The 27,272-nt window shown below is 42.8% G+C and overlaps 1 protein-coding gene across 3 annotated transcripts in view; it reads right to left on the minus strand.

Moving 5' to 3' along the window:
* Window positions 1-27,272, minus strand: part of LOC137384709 (copine-8) — a 445,401-nt gene that overhangs the window by 79,902 nt on the left and 338,227 nt on the right. For all 3 annotated transcript variants that reach the window (XR_010977638.1, XM_068059014.1, XM_068059012.1), the window contains one exon: window positions 7,745-7,791. Coding sequence is in view for 2 of the 3 variants with exons in the window: in XM_068059014.1 (XP_067915115.1) it covers window positions 7,745-7,791 (47 nt within the window). In the remaining variant the exon portion in view is untranslated. The remainder of the gene's footprint in view (window positions 1-7,744; window positions 7,792-27,272) is intronic.

The following is a 27,272-nucleotide window of genomic DNA, read 5'->3' on the forward strand; positions in this document are numbered from 1 at the left end:
CTCGATCATGCATGAGAAGGAAGAAAGTGAAGTGGCAGTGCCAACATGAAGAGGCATGAGTTGGAGAAAAAGGAGAGACAACACCTGGCATGCTCTTGAGCTGATAGAGCAAGGCTTAGTAAGTCTGCGACTGGTGTGTGAGGATACTGTTGCAGAATATGATTACCATTTTACATTTAGTGACAGAGGCAGTGATTAGTACTGTAACACCTGCCCTTTTATAATATGATTTATTTGGAGACAAAAGGAAGGAATGACAAGCCCCTTTGACACCTGCTGAAGTCATTCAGCCTGTCATCTCCTGAGCAACAGACACCTGCTAACTGACCACACAGTAGAAAGTCTGCCCCACCCCACAACTAAGGGTACAATTGCTTTATCCAGCTACCTCCTCCTATTCCTCCATCATTCTTCATACCCACACTTAATATCCCTGTTCTTCCATCTGTTGCTTGGTACTAAAGGAGCCATCCTCTTACCAACTCCCTCCACAGCGGACTATGGGGAGACCAGGACTGTTGCTTAGTTGTAACTACCAGCCAAGCCATGACACAGCAGCACAAATTCATAATAAATATAAAGTCCACTGATATATAACGTACAGCTTCTGGCACACAAACCTCATCATTCATCTTCATAAACATATCCAGATAATAATGCTGACCCACTTCCAGCCAAAAATAAATGCTTCTGTGTCTCCCATGAGGCTAGAACTGCACCAGCCCCCTTTAGTGGTACTGAAGCCTATAAGACTCACAGTGGATGCTGACTTCCTCTTCTCTTCAAGGCTACCCCAAAAGATCACCCCCGCAAGGGGGGAGGTCATGTGATATAAGCTACATTTTCATCCGGTGTCAAATCAGGGATTCTCTTTTGTCTTCAAGTCCCGAGCAGAGTTTTAAAAATAGTCAGAGTTAAAATGGGAGCTGTCTTTCCTGACCAAATTTCAAAATGAAGATCAGAATCCAGATCAGGCTGTTCAGTCTGTAAATGTCAGGATACCGAGGCTTTGTTTTACATAGAATATACAGTGCAAAACCAGGCCATGCCTGCCTTTATACTCCTGAGCCTCCTTCTGCTTTTCCTCATCTAACTCCATCAGCATAACCCTCTATTCCCTTCTCCCTCGTGTGCTTAATTGAATTCCCCTTAAATGTATCTATACTATTCACCTCAATTACTCCATGTGGTAGCGTGTTCCACATTCTGTTCACAGACCTTCCCGTCGCAGGCTAAACATTGGCAGAGGCGGGATGATGGCGGGATTCCCACCCCCACCCCACCTGATTTTATGCTCTCCCGCTTCCAAACCCACCACAAGGAAGAGCATAAAATTCCACCCTGTCTCGTCTAACCAAGGTTCAATACAAGTTTAGCATAACGTCTCTACTTTTCAATTCTAACCCTCTAGAAATAAACCATAGTGCTTGGTTTGCTATTGTTATAGCCTTATTGACCCCTACACAAATTTTAGTAATTTGTGTATTTGTATTCCCAGATTCCTTGGCTCCTCTACCCCATTTAGTTTCTTATTTTCCACGTAATATGCGACCTCCTTATTTTCTTACCAAAATAGAATATCTCACACTTATTTATGTTGCCATTTGTTTTCCATTTATATGCTCATTCTTCAAGTTTATTAATGTCTCTGGTAATTTAGAATCATAGAAAGTTTACAGCATAGAAAGAGGCCACTTGCCTCATAGTGCCTGTGCCGGCCGGGAAAAAACAGCCACCCAGCCTAATCCCACTTTCCAGCATTTGGTCCGTAGCCCTGCAGATTGCAGCACTTCAGGTGCACATCCAGACACTCTTGAAATGAATTGAGGGTTTCTACCTCCACCACCCCTTCAGGCAGTGAGTTCCAGACCCCCACCGCCCTCATGTGTCAATGCTGGCTCTTTGTGAGAGAGTCTCAGCTGGTCACACTCCCCTTCCTTTTCCCAGTAGCCCTGCAAATCTTTACTGATCAGATAATTATCCAATTCCCATTTGAAGGCCATGATTGAATCTACATCCACCACAGTCTCAGGCAGTGCATTCCAGATTCTAACCACTCACTGAGTAAAAACGTTTTCCTTCAGGTCGCCTCTGGTTCTTTCGCCTATCACTTTAAATCGGTGTCCTTTGGTTGTCAACCCTTCCGCCGATGGGAACAGTTTCTCCCTATATACTCTGTCCAGACCCTTCATGATTTTGAACACCTCTACTAAATTTCCTCTCAACCTTCTCTTCTCCAAGGAGAACAGCCCTATCTTCATCAATCTATCCACATAACTGAAATTCCTCATCCCTGGAACCCCCTCCAATGCCTTCACATCCTTCCTAAAGTGTGATACCCAACCTCCAGTTGAGGCCAAACCACTGTTTTATAAATGTTCACCATAACTTTTGTTTTTGTACTCTATGCCTCTATTTATAAAGCCCAGAATCCCATATGTCTTACATTGGCCACATGTCCCTTCTTAAATATAAGTATTAATTAGATATCCACTACTTCTTTGGCCCTTGACCTTTTCCTAACAAATTACAAAATATTTCTAATAGCGGGATGAATTTTGTGCTGAAGGTGAAGCTCCTGGTGCCAGGCCGAAAAGGCGAGGGGATCCTTGCCTCGGCCATTTGGAGCTCCCCCAGGTGCGATTCTACAGTGCCAGCCAATTAACAGCCCGGTGCTTGGAACCCGTCCCTTTAAAGCCATGGATCCTGCCTCCAAGAGCTGCCAGCCAATCAGAGGGCTGACAGCTCAATAGTATTGGCAACACCACCGGGAACGATGGCCACTGCCAGTACTGCGAGGCCTTGGACCCAGGCCCAGCACTGGAGCCTGGGATGAATAAGGTGGGGTCGCTGGGGCCAGACCGGCAGGCCCTGGTGAGGGGTGCAGGGGGTTGGGCATTTAGTGCAGTTGGAGGGTGGTTTAGCGAGGTGCAGGTTTTCTCAGCAGGGGCCCTCCGTGGGCCATAGATTGCCCACGGAGGAGGGCCCCTCCCACCAAGCCCACAGGGAGGTCGACCACCCCATGTGGCAGAGGACACCCATTCACTAGTTAAATCCCAACAGCAGCAGGGACAGGCCCTTAAGTGGCTGTTAATAGGCTACTTAAGGGCCTCAATTGGCCTCTGGACGGAAAGGCCGTCGTCGGCCTCTGTCGCCCCAAAATTGCTGTGTGACAGGAAGGTGACGGGTCCTCTGCCCCCTGCCACCCGTCACAATGCTATGGGTCCCCCTGCCTCCGAACCCGTCTCGAGGGCCCATAAAATTCAGCCCAGTGTTTCGGCTATCTCTTTCCTAGCTTGTTTTAAAATGCATGGATGCAATCCGTCCAAACCTTTCATCCTCTGAGGTTGATTAGTTTATTTGATATTTCTTCTCTTATTTTAAATGTGGCTATATCATCTCCACATTTTGGGTGTTAATTAACAAGTCCTAGGTATGAACACCTGCACATCAGTCAGTTTATGCAACATTACTCTTCAGTATGTTTCAAATCTTGGTTGATTGACAGCTCTGTCCACAGGAGACTTTGGTGTGAAATACATACGAGAGATTTCTTTCAACATCTAGAATTCAATCTGGAATTCTGAACTTCATGGATCAGTCATTCACATCATCCACATGTAACTTCACATCTACAAGAGACTTTCATCCAGGAGTCCACTTGTCAAGATGTGCAAGAAATACAATAGAAAACAAACTATTTATAACCCCTACTGGACCGATTCCCTTACTGTGTTAACTGTTGTACTTTTATATTTTTCTATGTCTCACTGTTTCTGTGGATTTGATTTGTAATTAAATCTGACTTTTGAGCCTGTCCACTTTGGCCTGATGGAGAAGGCAGGAGGACATGGTGGAGAGCCTTCAATCTCCTGTGGCAGATACAACAAAGAAAAGGGTTAATCCTACACATGCTATCTTGGACACAGCAGGTATCAGGGCACAGACTTCAATTCATTGAAGACTCAGGCTGCTTCTGCAAGACTTTTTTGTTGAGACCTAGAAAAAAATTTAGGAAGTAAACTCAAACTATAACAGACATATCACATGGGGTAGGACTAACCAAATTAGAAATCATTTAATGCTTTTCCTCCATTTTGTGATATAAACTCGATAGGGGAGATTTTAATTCCCTCCATCCACAAAAACATGGCAGTAAGGAAGATAAAATACAGGTGGCAGAATAACAGTTCTGCTCCTGCTCCACCCCCATCTTTCCTGGGGCCGTCCACTGGGTGGCCGAGGTACCCGCCTAATCAAGTGGCAGCCTCATTAATCAATCAAAATTGGGGTCCTTCTGACATTTTAATAGCCTACTGGGCTTAGTGTGTGTTGTGGATACTCTACTCAATAATGCCCAGTGGTACAGCAGAAGAGGACAAAAAAGATACGTGTTAAAATTATTTCTGTGGGGCCAGTAGGAGCAGGTGGGCTCCTCTTAGCTCCATAAGAATAATGAACTAAACCTACCTTCCTGCTGGGTAGGTCATACTCGTGATGGTCCAGAACCGGCGAATGGCAGTGAGGTGCCTGCTGCTCAACAGCGACATGTTAATAAGGTCCTGTCCTCAGTACTGTGCCTCTCGCTGGAGGGATTAGCTCGGCCAGTGGGTGCATTGCGCCAGTCAATTATTCGATAGTAATCAAAACATTTGACACTGAGGTTGGGAGATACTGATTTAACAGTCATTGTCTTTCAATTAGCAGAATGACCTTGGGTCTAAATGCAACATTTAACGACTACCCGCCTCTCCACCAACTGTGAGAGAACATCCTTGTTAGACAGACATATAAAACAAAATTATAATTAGGTAGCCGAGAATTTCCTTGGGGCTTGTCCTGCTTCGCTGGTGTATCTTTGGCAGAATTTGGTGGAAACCTTGTTTAGGGTCCTAAATGACATTTTACCAAATAACAAAAACTGAACTGAATGGAATTTGAAAACAAAACTCTGCTCCTCTCTCCTGGGAGAATGCTAGGTAGGATATGGTCTGAGTGGCAGACCTTCGGGTTCTGCTACTGTAACTATTTTTGGAAGCAATATAGGATGCCACAAGGGTCAAGACCAGCAATAATATTCCTTCAGACCCACTACCCATCTGCTCGGCCTGTCCCATTGAGTGCGAGATCCACCCACAATGCACAGAATAGTACAATTATCACTGTGCAACTTTGGATTTTTAAAAGATTTTGTTGAAATCAACACTAATCCAAGTGCTTGTTATTGTAACCTAAGTATTAATTAAATCTTAAAATATAACTATTGGCATTGGCAACAAAACCTGATATGTCTGGTCCTGTTTTAGCTAAATGTACCTTCTTGAGATATGATGACCATCACTGCATGCCATACGTCAGGACTGACTTGTATATTGTCTGTAATATATTTGATTTGCAATTTAATGCCCAATTCACCTTATTAATGGATCATTTGTCATATCTATTATCAAGGGTCACTCCCAAAGCCTTTTCCTTTTCAGCCCCTGCCAGTGAAGACCTTTTCCTGTTACTCACTATTATTGTTATCTGCTCCAAAATGCATTACTCCACATATAATTCATGTTAAAATTAATCTGAGGTTTCCACATAACAGGATAGATCATGCAACAATGGTGAACATCCTTTGTATTGAAGACATGTTGGACACCTGAACAGTTCTGCTGAAAGGTCACAAACTTGAAACGTTAACTCTTGTTTTTCTCTCCACAGATGCTGCCAGACCTGCTGAGCATTTCCAGCGCTTTCTGTTTTTTTTTTATTTCAGATTTCCAGCATCCGCAGTATTTTGCTTTTGCATTATAAAAGAAGATATGACATTGAGCCACATCGGAGATAACAGAGCAGATGACCTAAAGTTTGGTGAATGATGAATGTTTTAAGGAACATCTTAAAGGAAGAAAGAGAGGTAGAGAGATGGAGAGGTTTAGGAAGAGAATTTCAGAGCTTAGGGCCCAGGCAGCTGAATACATAGCTGCCAACTGTGGAGGGATTAAAATCAACAAAGCTCAAGAGACCGCAACTGGCAGAGCACAACGATCTAAATTTTGGATTGAAATTTAATGATGACACAAAGCTTACAAATAAAAAGGTGACTGATTATCTTCAGAGACTTGGATTGATTGGGGTCAGCATTACAGCCCTGAATATAAGTGTTGCATGCATAAGAACAAAATAAGCCTCCCACATCAAGTAGCATGCAGTCTATTAGCATAATTTTCTGGCACTCGAGGTGTATCTCTCACAGCATGCCAGCTTTAGGGCCACATCATCAGGCACCAGAAGCACGGTGGGGGTGCAGCAGGACGCAGTGATCAGTCAGAGGTGCTGGGAGCAAAGGATAGAGGTGACCAAGCTTTTTCTTTATTTTAATGGTGATTTCCTCTTCAGCATTGGTTCCAATAGGGTACTGCATGGACAGAGCGCTGCTCAAATACTCCAGCTGTATTATATGACGAGCTGCCTCATTTACATTGAAGTAAGGGCCCTAATGAGCCTTATGCATAGCTCGTGTGCAGAATCGCAGTCCCCTTGATGCTTGTCACCTGCATTAGGGAACGTCGTGCTGTTATGGGCTCAGATCTCTGCTTGTTGATGTTTCTTGCAGCTAACCTGCAAGTTGGTGCAGCATTGTCAGTAGCACCCAAACCCACAAATTCCTAGAGGTTAAAATTCTCCCCCCATCCACCCCACCACAATGTATTTGAACACAATGAGACTGGTTTAGGGTTGTGTGGATGTTAACATTTTTAAAATCTCAAATACGACCCAAACTTGCCTATTTCCAGTTTTAACAGAGCCAGGACTGGGGGCAGGCAAACAACCCACTCCTAGGAGGCAGGTTGTCTATTTAAATATTATAACGTGACAGCATGCTTCGTACTCAACCTGACTTCCAAGTTTAAGCCCGGCTGGTTGAGTTTTCCAGGCCTTGGGAACCGAGCTGCTAAAGAGCGGTGCGGATGGATTATTGGAAAGGGTAAGTGCCTTTACAGCACTGCTTGTGTGCCAAGAGAAGCAGGAGTGCTTTATCTCAGCCTGCCAAGCTTACCTGCTACCCTCCCTGCCATCAGAACCCACCCCCCCCCCACCCTGTGACTGGACCTCCTCGGAACAGAGATCAGACACCCTCCTCCACCCCAAAGGGGAAACTGGACCACCAACACCCCCCCAAACCCCCGCCCACCTCACAATACACACTGGTCGGGGACCACGCAAAATACAAAAGTCTACAAGAATTTCTCTCAGTTATCATCATGCCATTTTTCTAAATTCCTTGCTACCTCTTTACTCCACCACAGTAAGCTTTTTAAACTGTGCTATCTGCTAGGTAATAATTTGCAATCGGGCTCTTATGTATTTATTCCAGATGGAGATAATTCAAACATTAGCTGGATTCAAACTGACAAATGTCACTACTCCAATGTTTAGCATGTTCAAAAGTTGTCTTTTCAGGGAACTGACAGCAAAGGCACAAAACAAACACAATACAAAACTGCTCATATGATTTTATGAAGCATTCCTAATAAACACACATTAATTTCTATATTATGCTAATTATGTGAATTGTTGTCAATGAATGTTATTGAACAATAGTCTTCGGTGATAGATAACAAAGAAAAATGACATTTCTAATATTGAAGCTTTGGACAAATATGTTAATTAACTGATTTATAAAACATATTCCCAATTAAAATAGAAAGTAAACTCAGATTTGAATTTGAATACAGAGAATTATTCTACTTACCATTTGATGCAGTAAAATCAATGGCCACTGTGAAATTGATTTGTGTCCTAAAAACAAAAGCAAGTGGTGTTTAATCTACATTATATTAAAAGTCTTACATTTACATACATGTCCTATCAACCTTTCACATTATAAATTCCTATGTTCATGTTTTTAGGAGAAACTGATACAGCAGGATATACTGCCAGGATCTGTAACTATAGTGTGACAAGTTTACATTGGTCGTGTCCATTATAAATGTGGGCGCATGAATTTATAAGAATTAAAATTGCTCAGTTTATGTAACAAGAATGAAACAAAATGTAAAGAAAAGAAAATAATTTAGAGACAAAGCTGATCACAACAAAGGTACAAGGATTTTAGTACTGCGATTATTAAATAGAATGGAGCACAAAATTTACTTTTTGTCACTCAGTGGTACCAATTTACTTTATAAATATGCAGTACCTTAAAAATGTTAAAGTGTGCTGAAGATATCTTGTGGTAATTAAACGATAAAGAACAAACCTTTAGTCACGGTATTAAAAACATATAAGAATTAGGATGAGTCATAGAGTCATACAGCATAGAAACAAGCCCTTCAGCCCATTGCGTCCATGCCGACCATAATGCCTATCTATACTAATCCCACCTGCCTGCACTAATTCCATATCCCTCTATGCCTTGCTCATTCAAGTACCTGTCCAGATGTCTCTTAAATGTTGCTACTGTTCCTGCCTCCACCACCTCCTCTGACAGCTCATTCCAGATACCCACTATTCTTTGTGTGAAAAATTTACCCCTTTGATCCCCTTTAAACCTCCTCCCTCTCACCTTAAATCTATGCCCTCTAGTTTTAGTCACCCCTACAATGGGAAACAGACTCTGGCTATCTACCCTATCTATGCCTCTCATAATTTTATATACCTCTATCATGTCCCCTCTCAGCCTCCTTTGCTCCAGGGAAAACAGACCCAGCCTATCCAATCTCTCTTTATAACTCAAGCCCTCCAAACCAGGCAACATCCTTGTGAATCTTTTCTGCACCGTCTCTAGCTTAATCACATCTTTCCTGTCGTGCAGCAACCAGAACTGCACACAGTACTCCAAATGCGGCCGAACCAATGTTATGTACAACTGTAACATGACGTCCCAACTCTTGTACTCAATGCCTCGGCCGATGAAGGCAAGCATGCCATACACCTTCTTCACCACCCTGTTTACCTGTGTTGCCACTTTTAGGGAACTATGTACTTGCACCCCAAGGTCTCTCTGCTCAACAACACTCCCCAGGGCCCTGCCATTCACTGTCCTGGTTTAACTTCCCAAAATGCATCACTTTGCACTTGTCTGCCTTAAATTCCATTTGCCAATCCCTTGTCCACTTTCCCAGTTGACCTATATCCTGTTGTAACCTTAGCCAACCTTCTTCAGTGTCCACTATACCACCAATTTTGGTGTCATCTGCAAACTTACTAATCATGCCCCCTACATTCACATCCAAGTCATTAATATGTATGACAAACAACAGAGGGCCCAGCACCGATCCCTGCGGCACATCACTGGTCACCGGCCTCCAATCTGAAAAACAACCCTCCACTACCCTCTGCCTCCCATCACCAAGCCAATTTTGTATCCAATTGGCTAGCTCACCCTGGATCCCATGTGTTCGAACCTTCTGGACCAGCCTACCATGCGGGACCTTGTCAAAGGCCTTGCTAAAGTCCATGTAGACAACATCCACCACCCTGCCCTCGTCAATCCTCTTGGTCACCTCCTCAAAAAACTCAATCAAAGTCGTGAGATATGATTTCCCACGCACAAAGCCATGCTGACTATCCCTAATCAGACCATGCCTTTCCAAATGCATTTAAATCCTGTCTCTCAGAATCCCTTCCAATAACTTTCACACCACTGATGTAAGGCTCACTGGCCTGTAGTTTCCTGGCTTATCCCTGCTGCCCTTCTTAAACAAAGGCACAACATTAGCTATCCTCCAGTCTTCCGGTTACTCACCCATGGCTAACGATGATACAAAAATCTCTGCCAGGGCCGCAGCAATCTCCTCCCTTGCTTCCCATAGCATCCTAGGATACACCTGGTCAGGCCCTGGGGATTTATCCACCTTAATGAGCTTCAGAACCTCCAACATCTCTTCCTTTGTAATGTTGATATACTCCAGGATATCGCTGTTCCCTCCCTTGAACTCACTAGCTTCCATGACCTTCTCCACGGTAAATACAGAGGAGAAGTATTCAATTAAGACCGCGCCCATTTCCCGTGGCTCCACACATACATTACCACACTGATCCTTAAGGGGACCTACTCATTCCCTCGCTACCATTTTACTTTTAATATATTTATAGAATCTTTTAGGATTCTCCTTTATCTTATCTGCCAGGGAAATCTCAAGGCCCCTTTTCGTCCTCCTAACTTCCTTCTTAAGTGTACTCCTACATCCCCTATACTCCTCGAGGGACTCGCTTGATCCCAGCTGCCTATACCTGACCTATGCCTCCTCTTTGTCCTGACCAGACCCTCAATATCCCTCGTCAACCAAAGTTCCCTAAACTAGCAGCCCTGCCCTTCAATCTAACAGGAACATGCCGGCCCTGAACTCTTCCTATCGCACTTTTAAAAGCCTCCCACTTGCCAGACGTCCCTTCACTTGTAAACAGCCTCTCCCATTCAACTTTTGAGACTTCCTGTCTGATGCCATCGGAATTAGCCTTCCCCCAATTTAGGACTTCAACTTGAGGACCAGTCCTATCCTTTTCCATAACTATCTTGAAGCTAATAGAGTTATGGTCACTGGTCCCAAAGTACTCCCCCACTGACACATCAACCGCCTGCCCAGCCTCATTTCCTAAGAGGAGGTCGAGTGTAGCCCCTTCTCTAGTAGGGCCATCCACATACTGCTTCAGAAAACTATCCTGGACACACTTAATAAATTCTTCCCCATCTGATCCCTTAGCACTAAAGCTGTCCCAATCAATATTAGGGAAGTTAAAATCACCTACTATTACAACCCTATAATACCTACACGTATCTGTGATTTCTCTAGATATATGCTCCTCCAATTCCCTCTGACTATTGGGGGGCCTATAGTATAATCCCATCAAAGTGATCACCCCTTTCTTATTTCTAAGTTCTACCCATATGGCCTCGCTGGACGTTCCCCCCGGGATATCCTCTTCAAGTACTGCCGTGATATCCTCTCTAATCAATAGTGCAACTCCCCCTCCTCTCTTACCTCCACCTCTGTCACACCGGAAGCATTGTTACCCCGGAACAATGAGCTGCCAGTCCTGCCCATCCCTCAACCACGTTTCTGTAATAGCTATAATATCACAATCCCATGTACCGATCCATGCTCTGAGTTCCTCTGCCTTACTTGTAAGGCTTCTTGCATTAAAGTAAATGCAGTTTAGCCTACCAGACCTTCCACGCTCCCTATCCTGCCCCTGCCCGGGCTGTCTACTGGACTCGCTTGCTTTCACCTCTACATTTGCCTCAAATATCTCATTGAAGAGACTACTACTTTGGGTCCCACCCCCCTGCAAGACTAGTTTAAACCCTCCCAAGTAGCAAACCTCCCCGCAAGGATATTCATCCTCTTCCAGTTCAGATGCAACCTGTCCCTCTTGTACAGGTCACCTCTGCACAAGAAGAGATCCCAATGATCCAAGTAGCTGAAGCCCTCCCGCCTACACCAACTCTTCAGCCACGCATTCATGTGCCTTATCCTCCGATTCCTACCATCACTAGCACATGGCACAGGGAGTAATCCTGAGATTACAACCCTAGAGGTCCTGCTTTTTAACCTTCTGCCTAACTCCCCATATTCACTTTGCAGGACCTCATCTCTCTTCCTGCCTATGTCATTAGTACCAATATTGACCACGACCTCTGGCTGCTCACCCTTTCCTTTCAGAATGTCCTGCAGCCGCTCCGAGATATCCTTGACCCTAGCACCAGGGAGGCAACATACCATCCTGGAGTCTCGTTTGCGGCCACAGAAATGCCTATCTGCACCCCTTACGATAGAATCCCCTATCACTATTGCTCTTCCACCCCTTTTCTTCCCCTGCTGTGCAGCAGAGCCCTCCGTGGTGCCATGAACTTGGCTGTTGAGTTGGAATCATACTGGTTCATCCCACTGTTCAGGTCATGCCACTCTTATCTTCCGCTTGCCTTGACACCAAGACTGTACCCCTCCTCCTCTCTACTAAGTGAACAAAGTGTCCTTTTTTTGAATACTTCAGTTGATTCTGCTTTCATAGAGTAATTTATTTGGCCACATTATCAACAAATTTACCTAGCCAAATAATTTTAATTCTTCCCAATTAATTGAGGCCCAGGAATTACACGTGATCACCTGTCACTGTGACATCCAGTAGCTGTGGTGTGTACTGCCAGGTGGCAATGTAATAGGAGGCAGTGATTCATTTTCTGGTAAAAATGACATACAACTGTATTTACTCAATATCTATCTTCCTTAAATAGCCCATTCCTCTGATCATTCTGACGTCACAGTTTCCACCCCAAAATGTAAACCTTTATGTTCATAAAAACCTTTATGAACATCATCATGTCTCATGCCAATTAGTACATCCCAGCCTTCTCTGTAATTTGAACCCACACATTTTCATTGCTTCAGACAACAATAGGACAGCTTTAAATAAGGGAAAAACAAGCCACAATGGGAGACAAGACTTGAAAACAGACCAGGAAGTCAGTACAAGCTGCATGGTCATGGGACTGAAATGATGAAGCACACTATCACCAGGCCATTTGTTTTCCTGCTTCCACGTTTAATGCACCAGCCATTGGAGTTTGCCAGGCAATTTGTTGCCAAAGTAATATTTGCAAAGGCTGATGTATTCATATTAAAAATATTAGCAGCCTTTGTAATTGCTACCAATAATTTTATCCCCGTATCTGGTCACTTACCTCTTGTAGCTGCAGTCCTTTGAATGTACCCATCATCACTGCTAAATGGCTGCTTATGTGTGAGTGACTTCCCACAACTTGTCCGGTGGGTTCCTAAAGTCAAGCTCATTATGGGCCAGGAGTCTGTCTGTGCACACGATGTCAATGAAGCTTACTGTCAGGCCAACATGCAAACAGGTGAATGGGTGCTAAAAGCAGACTACCCAACTAATACCTGACAAGAGGACCAATTAGAAAACTAGCCCAAGAATTCAAGTTTTGCTTTATCGATGTTTTGTAGAGTTTTTGTGTGGTTCCCTACACTGTGTTCTTATGACATTGTTCATATGTACAGCGATCTATTCTGCTTCATAATTGCTACCATACAATGTGACTATACTTTCAACATTTGTTCAGATAGTGTACACATTTCTTGATTTTGCGCCTGGTCTACTGATGGCGTAATATCAAGAGATTCATTTTCACTTTTGTAAGGACATTTTTTATAAGAATGTATTTGAATAGGGATGTAGAAAGCTTGTGAATTTGCAAAAAAACAGTTCTAATTTTGTCCTGTATGCTGGACAGGTTTGTCTGCTGATCAGCTGCATGATTGTTGCCATTTATTTAAAAAAAATCTATAAATCAGACATGCATGCAAATTACAACTTGTTCTAAGCCCTATAAATCTTCTGTGAAATAACATGCTGAAATCAAATTAATTTCATATATAGAATGCACATGTAATGTACTGAGAAGCGATGATGACCACACTCTTTTAGAAATAGGGAATTATGACAAAAGTTAAGTAGTTCTCTTAAGACAAGTATCCATTTTCCATGGGGTAAAGTGAAGCTCAAAATGAAAGATTTTTAAATCCCAATGTTCCAAGGAATTTGGGTTTAAACCTAAAATATTGATTCAGAAAGTTTAGACAGCACTCCAGTGTGTGTTATGTGAATCCCATTTATAACACAACCCCATCATTTACTTATACTGATCAATGTTAGGGTAACCTTTGCACATTTTGCCTCTACAGCACGAAATACAAGGAAAATACATAGATGGGAGACACTTGGAAAACCAGCTCAACAAAGGAGACTTGAAGACTTATCCACAAAGCCTGCCCAGAAGAGTCAGCGGGGAGCATAAGATTAGACACTAATTAAAAAAGCAAAATGTTGCAGATGCTGGAAATCTGAAATACAAATGGAAAATGCTTCAAATACTCAGCAGGTCAGGCAGCACTTGTGGAGAGAAAAGCAGAGTTAACATTTCAGGTTGATGATCTTTCATCAGAACTGAATGCTGAATGTCTAAGAGATATCTGTAATCGTGGGTGCATCCAAAACACAAAGGGCTGGATTTTGTAGTCCCGATGCCAGGAGTGGCGGCTGGCGTTAAAAGATGGCGGCCGGCATACACGGGCCGCACGCCGCCATGCCGCCGCTATCTTGAGCCCAGTGGCTCATTATCATTTGCAGGGCACCATTTTTAAAGGGCTGCCAGCTCTGCAAAGAAACTGCACAGTTCACCCAATCGCCCCCCTTTGCACCTTGATGGCAAAAGCTTTCCCTGGACGGGAAAGTGAAGGCGCATGAGTGCCGCCTGTCGCACTGAAGATCAAGAACTGCAGGTAAGATCGCTGAGGACTGCAAGCAGGTAATTTAAATATGTAAAGTTGGGTCCCATCACAGAGTGGCGGAGTGCCCGCCATGGAGCTTACCCACTGCTGGGAAGATCGGGCCCGGCAATCCCAGCATCGGGTGCTGTGCTGTGCTGGGCCGCCGTCACTCCAATCTTCCCCACTCCCCCCACCCCTCGCCCCCACCGTGAAGCCCGACGTCAGGAGGAGAACAAAATCCAGCCCGAAGGGTGGAATTCCAGTTGGAATCCAAGTGGAATGCTGAATGTCTAAGAGATATCTGTAATCGTGGGTGGATTCGAAATACGAAGGGTGAAATTTCAGTTGGAATCTACATTCTGATGAAAGGTCATCGAACAATAGCGTTAAGTCTGATTTTCTCTTCACAGATGCTGAGTATTTCCAGCATTTTCTGTCTGTGTATCATAAAATTAGAGCTAGGGTTAATTAGGAGTGAAATCAAGACGCATTTTTTTCCACATGAAATGGAGAGGAAATTTGGAACTCTCTCCCAAAAGTCTTCAGATGCTGGGTCAATTGAAATTTTAAAGACTGAGACTGATAGGTTTTTATTGGGTAAGGATGTGGTAGGTTTTTATTGGGTAAGGATGTGGAGAAAAGGCAGATAAATGACATAAGGTACAGATAAGCCATAATCTAATAGAATGGTAGAATAGGCTCGAAGGGTGGAATGGTCTATTCTTGCTCCTATGTTCCTATGACCCAAAGCATTTTGTTTCAGAGTCCTCATTAAAATGTAATTGGTTAAATTCTAGTGCCAAATGCATTCCATCATAGGGAGTTCACTGCTCTGGGGGCAGTAATTTGGTGATCTGGCCAAATTAGAAAGGCCTGCAACAGCACTTTATCATGAAAGGTTAGAAGCACTGGGAGTGAAAGGAAGCACCACTTTACGATAGAAGGCATATTTTTAGTGTTTACAACAGCAAGGATAAATATGGAACCTTTAAGGCTTGAAATCCACAGGCAACTGCAATAAAAATTGTTGTCAAGCCTACATCCTTTCCAAGTGCAGCTGAGGATGCCTTTAATGGATGGTAAAAATTGCTGCCTCTTAACTTTTACTACCTATTTTTGATAGGTAAGAAGAGAAAATGATAGTAATCAGACAGGTGGAGGCAAAAATAGCATTCAGAGCCTTAAGTATGTCAAGTGATCCCCATTAGCATATATTCTAGTGGTTATTTTCTGTTTCTGGGTGTATGCTCTGAATCAAGGTTAAAAATCAGAACGGACAGGAACTTGGCACTTCCATTGCAGACACTACTTTGTTCCTACTACCACCTGTTTTTCAACCCAAAAGGAGTAGTGACAGGAACAGAGTGAAGTAGGCCATTCTGCCCATCTTAGCTCATCTATCCAGCAAGAAAAACCTATAGAACCCCATTGAAATTGCTTTTAAATAGTCCTAAGGTTTTTGCCTCCACAACACTTCCAAGCAGTTTATTCCAAGTGTTGATTACTCTTTATGGAACTTCCCTACACTCCTTCACAAGATAACACTCATTTGGAAACTTGACCTTCATCAAATTAAATTATTAAGAGTAATTTATGCCATAAAGAAAATACAGGAAGACTGCATGGTTTGACAATTACCAACTTTCTGATAAATTCTTTTAACATTTCCAATAGCTTCAGCCAAAACAAAATAATGATCATTTTGTTTTGTTAACCTTAACTAAACAGAAGTGTTTTTTAAGTTACAGCATTTAAGATAATAAAAACAGAAAATGCTGGAACTACTCAGCAGATCTGACAGCATCTGTGGAGAGAGAAACAGAGTTAATGTTGATGACCTTTTATCAGAACTGAAACATTAACTCTGTTTCTCTCCCCTAAATGCTGCCTGACCTGGTGAGTATTTCCAGCATTTTCTGTTTTTATTTCAGTGCGACTTGAACAGAGTGTTGGGAGTTCGGTGAGTTGAGGGAGTTGGGTGAGGAGGGGAAGAAGGTGCTCCTTTGCTTTTTCTAACTTTTCCACCCTGTAGGATTTGGTTCGTACTCTAGCTGTTTGGTGAGTATCTGGTAAGTGCTTAAAGTCTATTCTGTTCCTAAGGTTTAAAATAGTATGGGAACTGGCGGTAAGATTAATAATATATATATATATATATATATAAAAAGAAAAATAAATAATTGAATAAAATAATTAAATAGATAATTAGAACACATTTTGGATGGCAGGACAGGTGATGTGTCATAGCTGCAGCATGTGGGAGCTCCTGGATGCCAGTATAATCCAGGGCAAACACGTCTGGAGTAAGTGTTTGCAAATCGAGGTGCTTTGAGCTGGAGGCCGAGCTGAAGACACTGCGACACATCAGGGAGGCAGAAAGTTACCTGGACACTTTGTACCAGGAGGCAGTCACATTGCTTAGGATAGGGTTTTCTGATTTGGTCAGTGGTTAGGGACCAGAGAGTGTGGCTGCAGCTGAGGCAGGTAAGGGGCCCCAGAGGGCAGGAATGCAGGGGCCTCAGCCTTTGCTATTGTCCAACTGGTTTGCGATTCTTTCAGCTTGTTTGGATGAGAGTGGGGGCTGCAGGTAGATGAGCTAACTGACCATGGCACCATGGTAGAGGAAGCCTTTCAAGTGGGGGGAGCAAAAAGGAATGTAGTGGTAGTAGGGGACAGTATAGTGAATGGGGATTGACAGTATTCTGTGCAGCAAAGAGCGGGAGTCCAGAAGGCTGTGTTGCCTGCCCGGTGCCAGGATTTGGGACATTTGCTCAGGGCTGCAGAGGAACTTACAGTGGGAGTGGGAGGATCCAGTCACCCCGGTCCACGTAGGTACCAATGACATAGGCAGAACAAGGAAGGAGGTTCTGCATAGTCAATATGAGGAGCAAGGCATCAAATTAAGAAACAGAACCTCAAACGTAATCATCTATGGATTATTGCCTGAGCCACGTGCAAATTGGCATAGGGCAAATAAGACTAGAGAAATGAATGCATGGCTCAAAGACTGGTATGGTAGAAGTGGGTCCTGATTTGTGGGGCACTGGCACCAGCACTGGGAAAAATGAGGGTTGTACCGTTGGGACGGTCTACACCTGAACCATGCTGGGGCTGGTGTTCTCTCAAGCCGCATAACTAGTGAAGTAGAAAAGGTTTTAAACTAAATAGTGCGAACATGGGATCAAATTTGGGAAGACGTGGTAAATCAAAGAGTACAGACAAAGCAAGACAGAAAGGTATTCATATGGGAAATGATAAACACACCGTGACAGGAAGGGATAGAAAGTATAAATCTAAGAGTAAATCAGCAGTCAAGGTAGACGTTACAAAAATAATAAAAGGACAAAACTAAAGGCTCTGTATCTGAATGCACGTAGCATTCGAAACAAAACAGATGAACTGATAGATCATACTTATTTATTTCTATTGGTGCTGATAGCCATTACAGAGACATGGCTGCAGGATGACATAGGTTGGGAACTGAATATTGAAGGGTACATGACATTTCGGAAGGAGAGGAAGCTAGGAAAAGGTGGAGGGGTGGCTCTGTTATTTAATGATGGTATTAGCACATTAAAGAGAGATGACCTAAGTTCAGGAAACCAGGATGTAGAAGCAGTTTGGGTAGAGATGAGAAATGATAAAAGGCAAGAAGTCACTCGTGGGAGTGGTATACAGGCCACTAACAGTAACCACATGGTAGGACAAAGTATAAAGGAAGAAATAATGGGAGCTTGTCAGAAAGGTACAGCGATAATCACAGAGGATTTTAATCTACATATAGACTGGAAAAATCAGATGGGCAAAGGTAGCCTAGATGAGAAGTACATAGAATGTTTTAGGGATAGTTTCTTAGAACAGCTCATTCTGGAGCCAGACAGCAAACTATATTAGACCAGGTATTGTGCAACGAGATAGGATTAATTGATGACCACGTAGTGAAGGTGCCCCTAGGCAGCAGCAATCATAATATAATAGAATTTTACATTCAGTTTGAGGGAGAGAAGAGTGGGTCCAAGATTAATATTTTAATCTTAAATAAGGGCAGTTATGAGGGCATGAAAGCAGAGCCAGCTAAAGTGAACTGGCAAATTAGGTTAAGGGATAGGTCAATAGAGATGCAGTGGCAGACACTTAAGGGGATATGTCAGAATACACAATAGATACATTCCAACAGGAAAGAAAAATTCCAAGGGGTGGACCCACTATCCGTGGTTAACTAAAAAAGTTAAAGATAGTATCAAATTTAAAGAAAAAGTATATAATTACGCAAAGATGGGTGGCAGATCAGAAGATTGCATAGAATATAAAAAAACAGCAAGGAATGACGAAAAGATTGATAAGGAGGGAAAAATTAGAGTATGAGAGAAACCTAGCTAGAAATATGAAAACAGATAGTAGGAGTTTAAGTGGATATTTAAAAAAGAAAAAAGTTACAAAGCGAGCATTGGTCCTATAGAAAGAGAGTCTGAGGAATTAATAAGGGAAAATGAGGAGATGGCAGATGAATTGAACAGGTATTTTGCATCGGTCTTCACTCTAAAGGATATAAGTAACATGCCAGAAATAGCTGCAAATCAGGAAATGGAAGGAAGAGAGGAACTCAAGAAAGTTACAATCACCAGGGAAGTGGTACTGAGCAAATTGTTGGAGCTGCAGGCTGACAAGTCCCCGGGTCCTGCTGGACTTCATCCTAGGGTCTTAAAAGAAGTGGCTACTGAGATAGTTGATGCATTGGTTTTAATTTTCTAAAATTCCTTAGATTTGGGGAGGGTTCCATTAGATTGGAAAATAGCCAATGTAACTCCTTTATTAAAAAGGGAGACAGAAAGCAGTTAGCTTAATATCTGTCTTAGGGAAAATGTTAGAAGCTATTATTAAAGAAATTATAGCAGCACACTTAGAAAAATTCAAGGCAGAGTCAACATGGTTTTGTGAAAGGGAAATCATATTTAACCAATTTATTGGGGTTGTTTGAAGAAGTAACGTGCTGTGGATAAAGAAGAACCGGTGGATGTACTGTACTTAGATTTCCAGAAGCATTTGATGAGGACCCACATCAAAGGTTATTGCGGAAAATAAAAGCTCATGGTATAGGGTGTAACATATTGGCATGGATAGAAGATTGGCTAGCTAACAGGAAATAGAGAGTAGGCATAAATGAGTCATTTTCTGGTTGGCAAGATGCAACGAGTGGTGTGCCACTGGGATCAGTGCTGGGGCCTCCACTTTTTTCAATTTATATAAATGACTTGGATGAAGGGACCGAAAGTATGGTTGCTAAATTTACTGATGACACAAAGATAAGTAGGAAAGTAAAGAGGCTACAAAGGGATATAGATAGGTTAAGTGAGTGGGAAAATGGAGTATAATGTGGGAAAATGTGAAATTGTCCATTTTGACAGGAAGAATATTATCTAAATGGTGAGAGATTGCAGAGCTCCGAGATGCAGAGGGATCTGGGTGTCCTAGTGCATGAATTGCAAAAGGTTAGTATGCAGATTCAGCAAGTAATAGGAAAGCAAATAGAATGTTATCGTTTATTGTGAGGGGAATTGAATACAAAAGTAGGGAGGTTATGCTTCAGTTATACAGGGCATTAGTGAGGCCACATCTGGAGTACTGTGTACAATATTGGTGTCCTTATTTAAGGTAGGATGTAAATGCATTGGAAGCAGTTCAGAGAAGGTTTACTAGACTAATACCTGGAATGGGTGGGTTGTCTTATGAGGAAAGGTTGGACAAGCTGTGCTTGTATCCGCTGGAGTTTAGAAGAGTAAGAGGTGACTTGATTGAAACATAAGATCCTGAGGGGTCTTTACAGGTTGGATGTGGAAAGGATGTTTCTCCTTGTGGGAGAATTTAGAACGAGGGGTCACTATTTAAAAATAAGAGGTTGCCATTTAAGACAGAGATGAGGAGAAATATTTTCTCTCAGAGGGTCGTAAGTCTTTGGAACCCTCTTCCTCAAAAGGCAGTGGAAGGAAAGTCTTTAAATATTTTTAAAGCAGAGGTAGATAGATTCTTGATAAGCAAGGGGGTGAATGGTTATCGGGGGTAGGTGGGAATGTGGAGTTGAGGTTACAATCAGATCAGCCATGATCTTGTTGAATGGCAGAGCAGGCTCGAGGGACCGAGTGGCCTACTCCTGCTCCTAATTCGTATGTTTATATGTTCGCATGTTCCAGAATCTGCAGTATTTTGCTTTTGTACAGCATTTAAGATACTTTTTGATTTGATTTCACCTTATTGTATTAGCAAAGGTGGAAATTGTATGTTAAATGAACATGGACTAAAATTATGGTCCATCTTAAGCGGAACCTTATCCTGCAACATTTGTTACATTTTTCATACCAGTGACTGGAAATGATTTTTCACATTGAAAATCTTTATGTTTTCATTGGCCTTTGATCTTATAAAGGTATATAACCCTGTTAAGGGTATAGAAGAAGTTAATCCAAAATATTAGTTTAAATTAAACTGTGGGAGTAGAATTAAAGAACACAAGGAAAAATAGGAACATAAGTATACAGGACTTCGGAGCAGGAGTAGGCCATTAGGCCCTTCAAGCCTGTTCTGCCATTCGATAAGACTGTGGCTGATCAGGGTGTGGTCTCAACTCCACTTTCCTGTCTGCTCCCCATAACCCTGACTTCCTTGTCTATCAAAAACCTATCCTCTCATTCTTCTAAACTCCAACGGGTATAGGCCCAAGGTGAGCCCTTCATCCCTAGAATTACTCAAGTGAACCTTTTCTGAATTGCTTCTAATGCAATTATATCCTTTTTCAAATAAGGAGACCAAAACTGTACATGGTACCCCAGCTCTGCTCTCACCAAGATCTGTACAGCTGCAGTAAAACATCCCTACTTTTACATTCGATTTCCCTTTCAATAAATGGCAACATTCCATTTGCCTTCCTAAGCACTTGCTGTACCTGCGTACTAACCTTTTGGGCTGAATTTTATAGGGGCCTCGACGTCGGGATATTTGGCGGAGGGGGCATGAAGATTGCCCCGGATGAGGCCCGCCACCAACCTCGCGCCAGCAGGGCCCATCCCGTTCTTGACGGCGGCGGCAAGGCCTCGTGGCGGCCCCACCTGCTGCTCGGCGACAGGCCCAGCATTTAAATATTCAAATTAATTTACATACCTTAGTTAATGAAGTTTTCATCGCCTCCCAAAGCACTGACATGCCTTCGAATCCCCATCCGGGGAAAAGAGACGCGACATGTGTGGGAAGGTGGGAGGAGGTAAGTTTATCAGTGCCGGTGGGGGGGAGCGCGGTCAAACTTACTTGATTGGTCTGGGGGGTGATGGGAAGGGGTAAAGGCAAAAGGTACTGAACTTTGCAGGGGGGACGGGAAGTTCATATATTCAAGGTAAGTACTTTGGGGTGGAAGGGCAAGAATGACATGTAATGCTATTGGTTGGACGGGTGGGAGAGGGCCTGGAAAGATTTTTTTAATTATTTTTATTAACTTTAAATTCATTGACTCTTTAACAATTTCAATTGTTATTTAGGGCTCTAAGCACTTTAAAAAGGCCTCTGCGGCTGGGCCACCGTTGTGGAGGGAGAGCCCCTCCACAGGGCAGCCTGCAGCTTCAGCTGATGCCAGGGCCTCTAAACTTGCCTGGAGCACTGCCCCCTCTGCCAGTCTGCCGCCAGGAGGCTACCTCCAAGCAGCTGCACTATTCCCTGACACCTCCGGGAAAGTGGAGGCTGACTGGAACATTGCACTCGGCATCCAACAATTGGCCTTAATGGGCCTTCAACTAGGTCAGTTGGCTACCTGCCCTTGTGGGTGGGTTGCCCTGCTGCTCCCCCCATCCTGCCTGCAGGAAAATGGTCCAGGGGAGGATGGAGCCAGGGAACTGGCAATGTCAGCCGGCGGTGCTAAATTATATGCCCGCCCCCATCAGGGCCTAAAAATTCAGCCCATGGAATCAGCTGGATGCTACAACAGAGTGCCATTCGGATCTCTCTGGATTGATAAATCAAGATGCGCTGAATAGCCATCCTCCTTTGTAATTATCTCATGATCTTGTAACTATGTCCATGTGATTTTCTGATCGTTGCTCCAATGAGCAAGGCTCCAATGTTGGAGAATTTACCTTCAGATCTGTAGTTGTCACATTGCTTAGGCAGCATGAAACTGCTTAAAAAAGCACAAGCACATATTTTCACCATTTGCTAGTCAATATTAGACACTGTGAGGTTATTAGGCAAGACTGATTGCAGCAAATATCGACAATGAACTGTCTCATTAATTTTTCTGAGGGAGCACTTGACATGTGAGGACCCTCTACCCGACTTCTATGAATTAATAAAATGTTGAAGTACAATATTACTGAAGAGCTTTCTGAAATTGTTAAATAATAGAAAAAATCATTTGGAAATATTAGGACGCTGTGCTTAAATTGCACTTGCAACACCTAACAAAAACTAAATTGCTGTTTTCTGAGATTATAACTGACATTTATGAAAAATATAACATAGTAAAGTGCAGGGATTCAAAACTGTGAAATGTTTATGTTTGGCAGCAAGCAGCAACAGTAACACTCCTAATATTTTACTAACAACTTAGTTTAATGACCAATACTGAAATGTTCATCATTGGTTTAAAGACTGCAACTTTCTACAATAATTTCAAACCATTTGACATTTCAGACTTATTTAAAAAATCTGTTGTTTAAGTTGCCCTAAGGATAAGATGTCATATCTCTTTGAACAATTGTTAAAAATGACTCCAGCAGACTGTTGCACATAATATAAAATTTGGGACCACAAAATCTAGGCCTTTGCTTCCTTGCACAGCCTTTTCAGTTACAAAAAGCAGTTTGATGGGATAAAACATGCCTGACAGAGATGCGTGGTAAAATTATTTAATATACTGAGATGAAGGTATTTTAAAATTTATAGGCATGAGCCCAGGCTGTTCGCCATTGTAACTTGAACAACTGGGTTAGCAAAATCCTTAGGAGCTGCTCCAACTGCTTCCCGCTCTCCCCCACTGCTCCCAGAATTTTCCGCCAGAAGTGACAGGAGATGTACAATACATCAACTGGTGCAAGGGTCGGCATATTGTAATGGTATGCAAATGAGAAAAATACTTCATCCATGTATTTTCTATTACTTGTGCAATAGCAACACTGGTAGAGGATATTTAAACTGTAAAAACCTAGAAAGCCTATGCAATTGATGCATGTACTTAGGCATTTAGATTTTTTTTAAGTGTTCAGAGGACACCAGCTACGCTCTGTTGCAGCAGGTTCCCCAGGGCTCGTTGCAGCCATTCTCTGCAACTCACCCAGATAGATTTGCTGACAAGAGTTTGTATCAAAGTGAAAAATCCAGACCTTGACATCCAAGTGGACCTAAAAGTCAGACAAAATTTGTAAGAAAACAATCAGATAAAACATTAAAAAAAGGGCTAGACTGCCAGTTCAATTTTAAGAAGGAAAGAAAGACTTGCACTAATATGCACTTTACACAAAGACCAGACGTCTCAACGCACTTTACAGTCAATGAAAAACTTTTTGAAGTGCAGGCACTGTTGTAATGCAGGAAACGCAGCAGCCAGTATGTGCACAGCAAACTCCTATAAACAGCAATGTGATAATGACCAGATAATCTGTTGTTGTGATGTTGATTGAAGAATGAGTATTGGCCAGGACACCAGGAATAGCTCTGCTGCTCTTCTTCGAAATAGTACCATGGGATCTTTTACTTCCACCCGAGCAGACAGATATGGCCTCAGTTTCAACCAAAAGACAGCACCCCCAACAGTGCAGCACAACCTCAGTACTGCACTGGAGTGCCAGCTTTGATTTTTGTGCTCAAGGCCTGGAGTGGGGGGTTGAACCTGGAATCTTGTGACTCAGAGACAAGAGTGCTGTCAACTGAGCCAAGGCTGACAATGCTCAAGGAGAACAATAGAAATTCCTAAAACCAGTGCAGGAGGTCTTTTGGCCCAACGGACAGTGAAATTTGTCAACATCAGCAGCACAAAATAAGCTGACAGTGAATCAGCAGCCTAGGTCTCACAGCATCTGGTGTATAACAAGGTATATAACGGGCTGCCAATTCACTGTCGGCCTGTTCTGCACTACTGCCGTTGATCAGTTTTGTGTCCAATTTGTCTATGCTAGCTCTTCCCGACAGCAATCCAAGAATAATCCCATTGCCTTACCCACTCTCCATAGCCCTATATCAATACGAGAAAAAAGGATTACATAATATTCCGAAACTCATATTTGCTTTGTTATTCCCTTCCATTACTCTGTAATTATTTCTCTGCTGGTTTTCAGCCTGCTTGTGCTAAAACCATATGGGATTTTAGTGTCATGCCCGAGTTCCTTAAAGTTTCCTGGCAGACAAGCATGAAAATGTCATATACATGGCCTAAATCCCACAAGGGTTATTAGGATTGGTGCATAGATCATAACAGAAGAGCAACAAAAGAGCAGATAATGTCAGAGAATCAAATATATGTTTGAAATCATGATATGTGAAAGATTTTCAATCACATTCCTTTTCCAATAAACTGAAAAGTATGGGTGTGACCTTATATTTTATCCCTTCCCTTCTTTGATGTGGTCCAAGGGGAAAAATGTGCCAGTGGCACAACCACCATTAACTTTCAAACTGCAGGAATTTCAAAGTTCAAGCAATATCAATTTATTTTTTACAAAACCTTAAAAGCTTGTTGTCTTTCAATTCTAATAATGTCTCCTCTGAAGCATCCCTGCAGTGCTCAATGTGTTAGTGCCTAAATCCCCATTACACACTTAAAAATAAGAGACATTCAAAGACATTTTATTTCTGCTGAATATTTTTCTCCAAAAATTAATTAAAATAGTACTTTTTAAAATTCCATTCTTTGTATTGGGAATATTTGAGCTATAGAATTGTTAAATTTACTCAGATTACACTTTTGTTTTGAGGGGGGACAGAATAATACAGATGACAGGAACATGGAAAACAGCGGGCTTCCAGGAACTAGTCTGACTTTGTTTTGACTAGTTAAACCTTACATTAGCATTTCCAGTAGTGTTGGTCTTCAGTATGAGTGTCGACAGAGCACAGGATATATTCAAATAAGGAATGCCATTTGACTAATTTTAGCAAATTCATCCAGAAAGAAAAATTGACAACTTAAAACTTCGCAGCCCCGTTACATCAACTTTACACTGAATCCACATGATTTGGCTCCACCACCCTACCTGGTGTACCATTCCAAGTGTTGACAACTTCTTGCACTAAGTTTTTCCTGTTAACTGTCCTAAATTGTTCTTTAACTAGCTTGAGACCCTGCCCATTTAATCTGGTGCAGATATGGCTAATGGGGGAAAAATGTAGTTTTAAATGTCGGGTCAGATAATGTGATCCATGGTGCTTGTAGTACTGCAGTGTTTTAGGCACTGCTGCCTTGTGCTTGATGAATACTACGAATTTGGATTTGCTGCAGATATCTACTCAGGTTTAGTAGGCTCTCTTAATCAGTCTGATCACTTGCTTCTTACAGGAGTTGACTCCCACTTCCCTTTATCTACTAACATATTAGCAGGATCTGGGAGGGTAACAATGAAACTCTTGTGTCCTAGATGACTTCTCTATGCCTTATTCTCTTATGCACCTGTACCCCTTCAATCTCTCAAAAGGTAGATCAAGCATAAAACAGGGCAATGCTCGATTCAATTCGGAAACTGCTTTACTCCACAGCGGGCAATTTTTAAAAATTCATTCATGGGATGTGGGCGTCGCTGGCTCGGACAGCATTTATTGTCCATCCCTAATTGCCCTTGAGAAGGTGGTGGTGAGCCACCTTCCTGAACCGCTGCTGTTAGGAAGGGAATTCCAGGATTTTGACCCAGCGACAGTGAAGGAACGGCGGCGATATAGTTCCAAATCAGGATGGCGTGTGCGTTGGAGGGGAACTAGCAGGTGGTGGTGTTACCATGCATCTGCTGCCCTTGTCCTTCTATGTGGCAGAGGTCACGGGTTTAGAAGGTGCTGTCTAAGGAGCCTTGGTACATTGCTATAGTACATCTTGTAGATGGTACACACTGCTGCCACTGTGCGTCAGTGGTGGAGGGAGTGAATGTTTGTAGATGGGGTGCCAAACAAGTGGGCTGCTTTGTCCTGGATGGTGTCGAGCTTCTTGAGTGTTGTTGGAGCTGTCCCCATCCAGGCAAGTGGAGAGTATTCCATCACACTCCTGACTTGTGCCTTCTAGACGGTGGATTCACTTTGGGGAGTCAGAGGGTGAGTTATTCGCTGCAGGATTCCTATCCTCTGACCTGCTCTTGTAGCCGTGGTATTTATATGGCTATTCCAGTTCAGTTTCTGGTCAATGGTAACCCCCAGGATGTTGATAGTGGGGGATTCAGCGATGGTAATGCCATTGAATGTCAAGGGGAGATGGTTAGAATCTCTCTTGTTTGAGGAAGTCATTGCCTGGCACATGTGTGGCATGAATGTTACTTGCCACTTATCAGATCAAGCCTGGATATTGTCCAGGTCTTGCTGCAATTCTATATGGACTGCTTCAGTATCTGAGGAGTCACATTTTGCAATCATCAGTGAACATACGCACTTCTGACCTTATAATTGAAGGAAGGTCATTGATGAAGCAGCTGAAAATGGTTGGGGCTAGGACACTACCCTGAGGAACTCCTACGGTGATGTCCTGAAGCTGAGATGATTGATCTCCAACAACCACAACCATCTTCCTTTGCGCTAGTTATGACTCCAACCAGCGGAGGGTTTTCCCCCTGATTCCCATTGACTCCAGTTTTGCTAGGGCTCCTTGATGCCATACTCGGTCAAATGCTGCCTTGATGTCAAAGGCAGTCACTCTCACCTCACTTCTTGAGTTCAGCTCTTTTGTCCATGTTTGCACCAAGGCTGTAATGAGGCCAGGAGCTCAGTGGCCCTGGTGGAACCCAAATTGAGCATCAGTGAACAGGTTATTGTTAAGCATGATAGCAATGG

This window comes from Heterodontus francisci, chromosome 27, assembly GCF_036365525.1.
Source record: "Heterodontus francisci isolate sHetFra1 chromosome 27, sHetFra1.hap1, whole genome shotgun sequence".
In the NCBI taxonomy this organism is placed as follows: domain Eukaryota; kingdom Metazoa; phylum Chordata; class Chondrichthyes; order Heterodontiformes; family Heterodontidae; genus Heterodontus; species Heterodontus francisci.